General features: G+C 28.8%; 1 protein-coding gene across 1 annotated transcript in view; it reads right to left on the bottom strand.

The window, feature by feature from the left end:
* Positions 1-13,377, bottom strand: part of LOC136972639 (metabotropic glutamate receptor 6-like) — a 99,391-nt gene extending 86,014 nt beyond the window's left edge. The window contains exon 1 of the mRNA XM_067267236.1: positions 12,972-13,377. Coding sequence (XP_067123337.1) covers positions 12,972-13,341 — 370 coding nt within the window. The 5' untranslated portion in view covers positions 13,342-13,377. The remainder of the gene's footprint in view (positions 1-12,971) is intronic.
* Positions 13,378-13,661: the final 284 nt, after the last annotated feature.

Here is a 13,661-nt window from a genome sequence, read left to right as displayed (position 1 = left end):
TTAGGTTAATAGGCTTAGGGATCTCTACAATTACAATGCTATTAATTACTTCTGGAAATTCCTGAAGAGAGAAAAGCAATCGACACTGGACAGATTCTTTAACCCCCACAAACGGAAAAAACATGACTAATAAAAATGCAAGACTGTGTATATACGTATTTTTACTGTTATATATATACTTTCATACTACGTTTATTTATATTTTTTATTTTTTGGTGTCTCCAGAACGAACTAATCAAATTCCCATAAAAACCTAAGGTAAATCGATAATCGGTTAACGAACAATTCGGATAGTGAACAAAGTCTTGGAACGGATTATGTTCGTAACCGATCACCCACTGTACTGTATGTTTATTTTAATTTTGTCATCGATAAAAAGTTTTCTGTGATAAAAATGAGTAACTAATTTTAAAAAAACAAAATAAAACCATAGAGCTCTCTTTGAAATTAAGAAAAGGACAACCCAAAGACAGGAGGGCCACGTGCTCAAAGTATCTCAATGTACGGGAGCACCTGACCAGAATACGGTGACCAGAATACGGGGCCGTATTCTGGTCACCGTCTCTGGTCTCTCGTCTCTCACAAGCCGGTCGCTGATTGGCTAATCCAAATGATTAGCCAATCAGCGACCGGCTTGTGAGAGACGAGAGACCAGAATACGGCTCCTGCTCTCTTAACAAATTACCTGTTGCATTATCTAATACTCTCTTCAATTACTATAATCCTACAATAAATGTAAGCAATAATTCAACTTTGTAAACTGTAAAATAATTCAATCATCGTTAAATATCGATCTTATAATTATATTAGATACATTTTCTCTATTGAAAATTATTTTATCATTATTTAATTTTTATACTAACATTTTGTTACATAGAAAAACGAATAGTTTTATTTTGTAATAAATTTAGTTTTATATATTTACTTGTACATGGTTTTTTAAACTATACATTTAACGTAAAATTATAAAATCTTTATGCATAGTGTGTCGATGAGAACTTAATTATGCTTGCAGGTAGTTATGTAAGTTTGCTACTTATTAAGTAAGTAAGTAAAAAAACAAGTATTATTCCATGTCATTTTATTTATAAACAAGATGAATATATTGATTAAGTAGCGTGAACTTGTTAAAGACTATGCGTGATTAACGTATTTAATATTAAGATTTTAATATGTTCATAAATTATAAAATGCTTAAAGAATGACTAATTCTGAATCACATGTTTCGTATTCCGTTCTCAAATAATATTTTAATAACTGATTAAGTTCAAAAAATTTATCCAAACTGCATCATAAACTAATAACAAATCTTGAGAAATAAAAAATATACATATTTTGGTTTATAAATATATTTCAGTTAAACTTTTTTTTATAGTTTTGATAATAAAATGATACTGTAATTTTTACTATTTAAAAATAAAACATTTTACCCTATTGTATTTATATATTTATTATTTTATAACTAATTTCTTATTGCAAAAAGTCGTAACACATCAAGAAAATACTTTATTTTCTCCAGTTGTTATAACTTTCAATTGTTTTTCTCCCTGCCAACACATTAATGAATAGAAAATTAGAAAGAGAAAATAAAATGGAAAAAATATCCCAAGCTGCCATTTACACCACAATTGAAGGAAAACAAATAATAAATATTACTAGTTGCAAAGTCCTCGAAAAAAATCTAGAATGAAATAAAACGATGACAACACAATTACGAAATCACTCACTGCAGTTTTCCTCTTTCAAACAAATACATCACCTTCTTGAACACGCAAACTCTCTACGGTTAAGCAGAATCATTATCAGAACAAAAATTAATTATTTGGAAAAATCGGCAATGATTGTTCTGATAATTTATTACATTCTAAACAAAAATAATATGTTATGGGTATTGTGGTGTATTACTCGTATATCGCATTCTTTAATGAATTAATGCAAATAGGATTTAATTAGAGTGAATTTAGTAATCGCTACTGAAATATTACACAAATATAAATTCAAAAAATTACTGAAGCAATATGGAATTCATAACAGTTAACGTAATCTGCATATATAAAATAGAATGTCTATTCTCTACATACTCGTAAACGCTTTGACCGATCTGCACCAAATTTTTCACTTAGTCTCTAGAAACTTCGTGGTAAATGTAGACTATCATAAGACCTCCACACCCCACTTTTACCGTTATTTCATCCCCTTGACAATAGGTGATAAATGTAACAATGGTAAGCTAAAATAACCAAACTTTTAATATGGTTTACATTTTAATGTTTGTATGTTTCTCCTTATTACATCTCACTTGGTTAACGCCAGGCATACTGCTAATGTTCATATATAATCGAACAACGATTTCAAGTTACTTTTAACTTTTATACTCGAAATTATTAGAAAGTTAACTAAATCGTTTTAACTAAAACTTTTAAATTTACAGCTGAAAATTGAAAAATAATTTTAATATTTAAATATTTAATTGCATGAAAGAATTCGTATTGTGTAATAACCGATACTAATTGTTTGGAGTGCTAACGTTTTCTATAATAGCTATTTAATTCTTTAAATTCAATTAAAATATTTACGGTGAAATTCTTTGTTTTAGAAGAACAGTACTTGTAATTGAAAATTAAATTACTTGTTTACTATCTATTTTATTTAAATCACATTAACTGCGCTTCTTTCTTTAACAGAAGTAAATAAAAAGCGTTATTTTCGGAAATGAGAAAGTTAAGTTAATTAATTTCAAAGTGTAATTGCATCAGTGAAGGTCATAAAAATGAACATTTCTGTAAGCAAATCTGAATTTTATTTTTGCAAAAGTAACAAGTAATTGGTCTAATGGGATTATCAGACTTTCTTAATTAAAACTGTAAATTTTAATCTATTCCTCACCATTCTAATACTTCTATCGATTTGAAATACTATGCAAGATAAACTTCAGAATATGGATCTTATCAGTATATTAAATTATATAGCCTATATTTTAAAATATATGATGTTATGTCTAGATAGGAAAAATAAAATAAATTCTCGTTAAGAGATTATAAATTGTTTTCGTGGGTTTAAATAAAATAATGTTTAAAGTAAATGTTATAAAATCAAAATTTTGTAAATAGATATTTCTTTTAAGTAGTTTTCACCAGTGGCCAAATAGATAAAACTACAGACGTCTGGTAGTTACTACCAACGAGCTAGCTGCATTTTTTCGAGTTTTCTTCATGTTTTTGAGCCTAAATAGGGCTAGTTTTCTATAGAAAGTCATCTCGAAAGGCACATCGCCACCTATGGTTGTGTTGCCTTATTCAATCAATCTTACCCTTTTAAGTAATTTTTCTAACTTATAAAATATTCTGTGTTCTTTTAAAATATCTTAATATAATTTATTGAGCTTCAATTTGAAAAAATTGTAGACCTATAAATTTCCACTCTCTTTCCTTAATCTCGTAAAGTATGTTAGGTAGATAAAAGACAAATCAAGTAAGAAAAGCTTAGGGGTAGAAGGTCCCGATTAATTGTATAATAACTTTCGATGCAAACCGAAAGCCATGTTATTTCAATTCAAAGATTTTTACTGAAAGGATAGATGACCGGCACTACTCGATTACTAACTTTAAAGCATGATGTATGTACAGTACCTGTACAGAGACAAGACACTACTTATTTGGGGTGAGAAGCATATATTTTAAATTAAAAAATTATTTAAAATATGCTTAAAAATTGCAACCAGGCTTTGTGACGTTGTCACAAAATAATTGCTCGTTATGCTTAAAATAATTTTTAACTGTTTACTTTGTTTTTCCTATCATATAACGTCATTGTGATTTTATACAGTTTGTTAAATTATATTTTATAGAATTCCTTGAAGCAAATTAAATATAATGAATATGAAAATAAAACATTCAATTTTTACGTAGTTTATTGTAAGTTAATTGTAAGTTGTAATAACAATATGTAAGTTAAGTAATCAAAATTTCAGGTTTTGTATGATATTCGTGTAAATTCCAATATTAATGGAATAATTGAACTGTGATAAACAATAAAAAAATTATAAAGAAATCTTTTTCTAATTTCAACATTGTCGCATTGTATAACTACAATTACTACTATAGTATTTAATATTGTTTTTATTCTAATTTTCATTCTTATTTTTTTATGTTATTATGAAAGAAACATAATCAAACAGTAACATATCGATTCATTAAATTTCTTATCTGATATAAAAGAAAAGTTTCTAGAATTAAGAAATTCAAAAAACATTAGTAGAAAAACACGATAGACTATTTTTCCTTTAGTCTATAAAGGATTTCATTCTTTTTCACGTTTCTTTCTATTGGGAAATAATGGTAAGACTCTTAAAACAAATTGTTGACTGAAAATCGATATAAATTCGTATAAACCTGTGTGCTGAAGTTACATTAAATTATAAGAGTTAAACAAAAGATTAACGTAAAGACTATTTTAAAACTTTTTAAGTTAATAAACGGGATTTGGTCAGTATTTCTGATAATATCAATTATTCTACCAGATTATTTAATTTTCCTGTTTGTCTATTGAATCTTCGTCAACTCACAATTTAATGAAACCCATTTATTTATTAAATACTTAAGAATAACTAATAATTACCTTTATTGAAATTTATTAATCTTCCAATTAATAGAATAAAGATTAACTTGACAAAATTAAAATAATGTCATAATTAAATTTGTTCGCCCAATGAAATACTCAAAAAATTAACTAATTCTGAAAGTGAAATACTTTTATTTAAGATACTTCATTATTTCATACAAATGGTTACTTACTACCAATTTCTTTCAACTTTTTTCAGACTTAAAAATACGAAGGCTATTTTTTTTAAATAACGTCCGTTTTTTAATAAGAAGAAAAATACTGTAAATATCGTTAAAATATATTTTTTTCCATAGTCTACATACTTTTATCTACTTTTCTACATAATTTCCATTTTGTTTAAACATTTGTCATACCGCTCAACAATTTTTGAATTCCGACTTTAAAGAAATCTGCCGCCTGTCAAGAAGCCCAATCCACGACTGCAGTTTTCACTTCTTCTTCGTCGTTGAAATGTTGACCACCAAGGAACTCCTTTAAGTATCGAAACAAGTAAAAATCACTGGGTGCAAGGTCTGGACTATGTGGATGATCGTATCGAGTCAAAACGATAAAGCACTGTTTAATCTTTTTGTTTTGTGATCGTCAGAAAGCAGTCTTGGAACGCACCGAGAAAACAATTTTCGATAATTTAGTTTCTCCGAAACAATGGTATACAAAACTGATCTTGAAATCTGTGGAAACTCAATTGATAACGTTGAAATCGTGAATCGTCGGTCCTCTCGAATTTTGTTATCCACATCACGAATCAAATCTTCAGAAATTAGAGAAGGTCGGCCAGGGCGTGGCTCATCGTGCACATTAACTCGCCCATCGTCGAACATTCTTACCCATTTTCGAACTTTACTGTCACTCATAGCATTATCACCGTAAACTTCACAAATCTGACGGTGAATTTCCGCTGCTGCCAAGTTTCTTGCATTCAAGAATCGAATAACAGATCGTATCTCACAGTCGGCGGGAGACTCAATTTTCTTAAACAGTTTAAACTTCTACAGCTCAGCATACAGACAGACGATATGGCTGCAAATGGCGTCAAAACGCGCGCCAAGCTTGCTCGGAGCAGAAGCGCATGCATACTGCCGTGATTGCGCATTATTCTCATTTTCATTCACAAACGGACCTTATTTAAAAAATAGCCCTCGTAGTTTTTTTTTTCTATTTGATTAATAAACTAATAATCTTACTTCTTCAACTGAAGCGAATTTTTTAATATAGTCAAACCTGTTTTTGTGCGGTCTTTTTCTGTGCGATTTTTATTTGTGCGATTTTTTTTGTGCGGTATATGAAAATTTCAATCCAATTGGAACATAATTGACTCCTGTAAAATTTTTAAAAACTCTATTGGTTGTTTTCTATGACATCAGCAGGTTTTTTCATTTTTTATTCAGTAAAATTTTTTTTCATACGTTTATTTCGGTTCCCTCTTATTTTAATAGCATAAAAACCATAAATATTATGTTATATTTGAACAGATGCAGTAGCTCCCTCCAGCTTTAGACTGCAGGTGTGAAATTTCATGCCTTGTTAAATGAAATAACACTTCCTGCAGCTATATTTATCAAATAAAATCATTATTTAAGGATTATTTTTGACTTTTTAATGTTAGATTCGTATTTAAGTGGAAATAATTAATTAATATAAAAATTAAAATTCTTAGAGGATTTTTTCCCCATTAGGTGTTGCAGAAAAAGGCCCAAGGAGTTAAAAAAGCAATTCCTAGTTATTTCGTACGGTTTCGAGTTATTTTCTCCGTGAGACTTTTTTTATGCGGTCCCTATTGACCGCATAAAAAAAATATTTTTTTAATTGTGTTGCGAAAACTATTTTTTATAGCCACTCGTGAAGTTTCGCGCGATTTTTTTTATGCATTTTCTTTTATGCGGTCCCTATCCCCCACATAAAAACAGGTTTGACTGTATATATTTTATGAAGTTATGAAGCACATTCTTCAGCTATGTCATTAATTTAGACAATAATTTTCTTTTGTTGAATCTGGCTAAAGTCAAATCATCATTTTTTCAGATGTTAGATTGTGTTATTATCTAGAATTTCTTTCAAAACTTAAATAATTGTGACATGAAGTTTGATATTCTTAAAATAAGAAATGTAATCATAATATACTGTGAATTTATAATTTCTTTACGTATCATTAATTATAAATTTGAATAGATGATGCAAGTCTTCCTGATATTCAATTTAAAATATCTTATATAATAAAGATAATAGTGACTGATAAACTATGTTAATGATGCTTTTTATTGATAAAAGCTTGATCTTTAGGAGTAATTTAGATCATGCATCAAATTGTTTTCAGCTATTTTATCGTGGTCAAGATTAATTTCAAATTTTAAATTTTTAATGTATAAATATGGAATATTTCAAAACAAATATTAATGTTTTTAAATTAATTATAGCAATAAAAAGAAAAGTATATTTTTATAATTTTATACGAAGCGAAGCGATATGATTCTCTTACCATCAATCAACAGAGAAAAATTTCAATGAAAATAAATATTCTAGGATGAAACATACAGTAGGATCTCCAATAAAGGTCACCTCTAAATGGCTGCCAGGTTTTCAGGAACGTTGAACAAAGTTGTATGCAAAATAACCTCTAAACTATTGATCACACCTAACAACGGCCATATTTTAGCGGCCGTTGTTCAGAGGTTTGTATTTTATTGTAAATTTTAAGCAAACAAATTGATTATATCTTAACCCCGCTCACCAATTTACAATTATTTATTTAAAGAATTCTATTTTGGGTTTACTGTATTATTAAATTGATTTATGTTGCTCGATTCATTTTGATAATTAAGTTAAAACTTAAGTGTAAGATTAGATTAGTTTTTTATATCAATTCATGATTAAAAGAAAGCGAAAAATCTATTCATTCGCGATACCTTTCTGATTTACACTGATTGTAACCTCTTTGGTTACGCAAGCGATCCCAGCAGTTGACGTTAAAATTTAATGCTTTTTCTACAGTAAAATCCAATTCCAAAAATTCTCGAAAAAGGAAGAGGATAGATCCAAACAGTTTCTTGCTTTAGAATACGATCTAATTCTTCTATTCAGGCACGGTTCTGAAGTTTGGAAATCAAATTCGTAAATTTGTTACAAATCTCTACAACTTTAAAAATGTGCACAAATTAATTCTTAATTTCTTTACACTTACGTCTTAAGAATTAATTTATGTAAAAGAGATAATTTTTATAATTATCTAATTTTCACATACAGTGGTAACTCGAATAACGTACTTAATCCGTTCCAGGTGCACGTCCGTTAAGTGAAACGTCCGTTATACGAAACGCATTTTCCCATAGAAATACATGTTAAAACATCTAATTCGTTCCGCAGCATAAAATAACCGTACTGTATCATAAAAATATGAACATGGCGTGCGTTCTTTTATTCCTCTGCGTAACTCTGCGCGAGCGACATCCGTTTAAAAATTCCTGCGGAACGCGTTCCTAAATTCCGGTGGGAGTGCACGCCGTCGAACGGTAAAAACGGCCGCTTGTAGCAGTAGTTTACGGAGAAAAGCAACAGGGCGTCCTCCATGGCTCAGATAGTTTCGTTTCCGGGTCCATTATGTGGTTTTATGAATGAGAATTTAGAAATTGTGAAAGCGCAAGTTAGCGCACGCGGTGATGTAAGTGTCTGTACGAATTATTTTTCGATGCTATTTCGAATGCTCTTTCAACAAATAATCCATTTTATGGTTAAATTGGGGCCCTTCTTTTGCCTTTTAAAGCTCATAGTTTAGAATTATAGATTCCTCCATCACGATACTATCGATAGTGCGGGCGCTACCATCTTTCTTTCATCGTGGTTCCTAAATGCCTACAAACAGCAGCGCACTCCCGTAGTAGCGGAGACGCAGAGCGACCGCTATTAAAGAACACACCCATGGACAGGGCCGGATTATCGAATAGGCAAAGTAGGCAAATGTCTAGGGCCCGTAATCCGGAGGGGCCCGGCTTCAGTGCAGAAGATTTCTCTGTTTCGATTTAGAAACTTGAATCGAAATTCGATAGGACAGAAAATGCCGTATTTAACAATTCTTACTAAGCTCCGCCCGACTAGCCATTACCTAAAAAAAAAAGGTCAACAGCCACCCGCGCGTCAGAAGTAATGTACGCCACGAGATCTCTCGCGTCACCTACAAATATTCCTAGGGCCGCGTCTCGTGGTAGTACTGATGTATGGATAGTTATAAGTGTAGATTTAGAAAATAAATCATACGTCGCGACATCGCATATTCGATATAGCGTTCAAGTTGCTCGAGTGCGAAGATATTACAATTCAATAGTGTTTTATAAAAGAGTTAAAAAGTTATGGGTGACACCACGATATCTGCACCGGGTGTCACCCATGCTAGCTACGCTAATGTCACATTATATAAGATTTGTTTAGATGCAACTTATTTAAATGGGGCCTCAATTTAAATTTTGTCTAGGGTCCGCTAGAGGCTTAATCCGGCGCTGCCCATGGAGCAGTCGCCAATTATGCCGGAAAGTCCGTCGTTCGCAACCAGTCCGTTGCTCGAGTCACGTAACGGCCAAACCGAAAGTCCGTTGTTCGCAGCGTCCGTTATTCGAGGCGTACGTTATACGAGGTACCACTGTAGTTATTTAATCATTTAAAATTCTTAAATAACTGCATTTACTCTCGAAGAAACACAAAATTGGTGCAAATATTTCAATTATATTTCATTAATCCAAGTAATATTAATTGCAATCCATATAATTGTCACACCTTTCTTTTAGTTCAGATACTAAAATTTTTGGAAAAAAAACAATCATTTCTTTATAACCACCTTTAAAATTACATCAGTTAGTCTTTGGTAGCCTTTCATTAAAGTAATAATAATAATTTAGACTATTAGAAATATTCTTTGGTAATTAAATATAGAATAAATTTAGTTACTAAGTACGTTGAGTAAATTATTTGTAACTTAAATATTTCAAAACAATCCTAGAATTTTTTTCGCAATGTTTCCATATTTATCCTATACTAGAATGTCCAAGATTGATGTAGAAAAGGAATTTATGGATGAGATTAATTCGACAGATCCATACTTTTTTAACTACGCAGAAAATTTTAATTTTGAATTTCAGAATTAAAATCATTGATAACTCAAAAGGTACTTTTGATACATCTACATCAAATTTTTATTTAGCGTAATACACTTTTCTAATAGGCTAAATCATGGAAAAAGCTAAGGAATTTCAATTCTAATCTTTTCTACAGCACATAATAATAAGAAATTTATACATTAGGGAAAAAAACGTATAATGATTATATAAAAGAATTTAGAAACACAGATAAATTCTAAAAAATAGAGAAATAACTAAAGTCAAGCATTTGCAAAAAAACTGAACCAAAATAGCTGCAAAAATATTTAAGAAAATTACAAGCAATGAACAAAAACAAAATTTACAAACCAAAATAAGTCACTAATGATCCTTTTAGTAATTCAGAAGTCATTAATGATGTTTACATCACTTATACTCTCTGGTTTTATTTACTTTCTAACTCCTACATAAAGTGGAACAAGATCAAATTGAATACAGCAGTTCCATTAAAGAAATGCATGTAAGTTTTATCTCGTAAAAATTGAAGATTTTTAAATTATATTACATTTATTTATTGCTGTTTTAATTATTTCATGTATAAAAAATGAAAACCATTTATGAAAATTTATCATGTAAACTGTCATCATCTCTTTGTTATACTGTATATGTATGATGAAGCTTATTGAATTAAGCAATTGAACTTGTATCATTAAACTATAGTTGTCAACGCGTTGAATTGAAATTAATAAAGATTTTATTAAAATACGATTATTTTTTAAATGATTTGGTAATTATTATAAATTTATCCATATATTCCACATTAAAACCCATTTATTCAATAGTTAGACAGTTATAAATTCTGCATTATTTCATCATTGTTATTGAATAGAAGTTTTTGTTCAAAACTAAATTTGTTACATGTTAGATTTTCGTTTACTTTTTTTGTCTTTATAATTAAATTAATATTTTAAATTTTTAACAATTTAATATTGTCACTTTACGCGGCGATGACCAAAAATTTAATTTTACATAATATTCTTTTTATATGGTCAATTTTAGTTGGCATTTTTTGCATTGTAGGATTAATTGATGTAGATACAAATATTAAAGAAAGAAAGACGATGAATAGCTTTGTTGTTCTTTAGCTTTACCCTTTGAAAAAACTCTCATTCTATCACAGCAAAATATTCTCATAAAGTCATCTTCAAGAGACAAAAAAAGATTCAGAAATCCCTGTATAACTATTTGAAATCGTGTTTCTTGTATGAATTTTATTATCATTTTCAACAACATATTAAATTTTTATCAATAAATAAAGACTATAAAGAATGAATGTAATTGAAGATGACAAATAAAATTATATTTTCAATTATATTTATTATTCAAGGTCTTTATTTAAAAATTCAATATTTTATTAAATAATGATAATAAAATTCGTGTTACAAGCACAATTTCAAAATTGTTTATCTCTTGAATATATGCATTTACATCGATTAACTCCACTGAACTATATGAACGTGTAGTTCACAACCAATTCTCAGCTATAACCTCTTAATACAAAAATTTATTGGAAAAACAAAATTAGATGATAGAAGATCGTAATTTATTTAATTCTCCATTAGTCTTCTAACATTTATATTTTCGATCAGTCATTTAAAATTTATAGTACGGTATTTTAATGTAATTTCTCTGCTTGTTTGAAGCGTGATTTTCTTATTTTAAAAATTTAATTAATTTTATTTCTTTTATTTTCATTGAATAATGCAATCAGTAATATTAACAATAAATAATTGCAGATTTCAATTATACAGAACGATAAATTATAATTTACTTTAAATATTAGTTTTAAAATCTTGCAAAAAATGCCTTTACTTGATTATCAGAAAATTTTTACTAATTTAATTCTTTACATTTCTAAAGTACACATAATTATAAATAGTAAAAAAAATTAATTTTGTATTTCTAGCTGGAAAAATAATGATTTTACATTGTTTTTTTTAAATATATTATATAATTAAAATGAAAATTTCAAAGCATATCCATTTCTTTTTTAATCTAAAAATTCTATAAAATGTACAGAATATCACGTGTTCAATAGAAGAAACTATAAATGAAGTGTAATATAATAAAATAACGATAAAATAAGAATAGTATAAAAAATATTAAATAAAAAATAATCTTAAGTAAGTATAAGATATATCCATAAATTACATAACGCTAATTTTTATACGTTTCCACTACAGTTTCGCACTCTTGTAACGCTCCGTAACGCAGTCGCAAATACCCACATTCCCAAAATTAGGTAACGCATACCATCGATAAACTCGTTTAATTTTACATAAGGGATGCTACGCAGCACGGAAATAATGACATTTTTTGAACGTTACATTATTTTGTTAATTACATGTGTAAAGTATAAAGCACTGACTTAAAGAGTACAGTTCGCTACACAACATTTCAGAAACAAAAATGAATCATTCTGTTACCCAAGGGTTGAGTGAGACCTTTGCATTACGTAACGTTTAATGAACACCCCATCTCCTTGTGACGCATCGAAACGATTACCTGCATACCTATCTATCCATGCTTGCATTAAGTAATTTATAGATAGTCCCTAAAATAATGGAAAATAAGAAATACTTAACAACTTACTACAGTAAAATTTTGAATAGAAGTTACTTTCAGTTATTCTATATACATAGAACCATATAAATAAATGGCTTAAAGTAACTTTTACTAAATATTATTATTATTAAGTTTAATATATCATCTAATTAAGTGAAATTAATAATAAACATTTTTCAGTGCTTATTGCTATAAAAACTCATAACAATTCGTCATTTTAACAGTCTTTAATATATGATTTCCTTAAGAATTAATCCGTATATTTCTTATTATAATTTTAATTTATTTGATATTTTTCAAATAATAATTTACGTTATAATAATACCTCGTATTAAAGACAAAATTGATGCGAAAATTATCCGAGAAACAAAGTTTTACAATCAATAACTAGTTCTTAAAATATTTCTTATTCTGCTGATGTATTTTTCAAACTAAATATTTAAATTTATATATATTTTTATCAATTAAAATTACATAAATTTAGAATTTTTAAACAATATATCATCTCGTCTTTTTCAATTAATTCGTCAATGTCGTCTTAATATAATAAATTAATACAGTATAATATCCAATCACCTTAAGCCACACTTATGACTTATTTTTAAATGAACAATTATAAAACAAACAACATTTTCAGCTTACCTTTAATAAAATCGACAGCTTGTTCAAGACCGTAAGTATCTTTATCACAGTCATCCAGCACGTAAGCTCCCAGAGTGATATTAGGTAGGAAATCTTTCTGACTGTTGATCCAATCGATAGTGTAAAGCATGCACTCCAACGCCTGAATTCCTCCTTGGGGCATGATGGGGCCACACGTTAATAAATCTTCTCTCTCGTGCACCATCATTAACCCTCCTAACACTATATCACCTTCTATCTCCGCAACCCTCTTGATAGGCCACGATATGTTCAAGTTATGCTTAGATTGTGTCCATTTAGTCACCATACAATTTACTAAACCACAAATGAAAATGAATAAATGTATTGACTGATATGTTGAGATATTCATTTCTTCTTCCGTCTGCCTGAGATGCAGACATCTCTAACTCTAGCTAAACATTGTTTGACAACGTGAAGCGCTCTTATATATATAGAGTCAGCGATCCAATAGCTGATCAGTATTTCCACGTGATCGTATCTGATTGGATCATTTTAAATTCGAAAAAAAAAAAATAAAACTGAAAACATATTTTTATATATATTTATATAAGTGTAAAAAAATTATTATCCTGCGAAAAATTTTAATTTATTATTAAACACATTATTGATAATTTTTTTTAATAAATTTTTCTGTTTTTCCTGTTATTTTCATAAATAGAACTATAAATT

This window comes from Centruroides vittatus, unplaced genomic scaffold (genome assembly GCF_030686945.1).
Source record: "Centruroides vittatus isolate TY-2023 unplaced genomic scaffold, ASM3068694v2 contig_299, whole genome shotgun sequence".
NCBI classification, from domain to species: domain Eukaryota; kingdom Metazoa; phylum Arthropoda; class Arachnida; order Scorpiones; family Buthidae; genus Centruroides; species Centruroides vittatus.
Note: the sequence above shows the minus strand (reverse complement) of the source record. Positions and strands in the feature narration are given on the sequence as shown.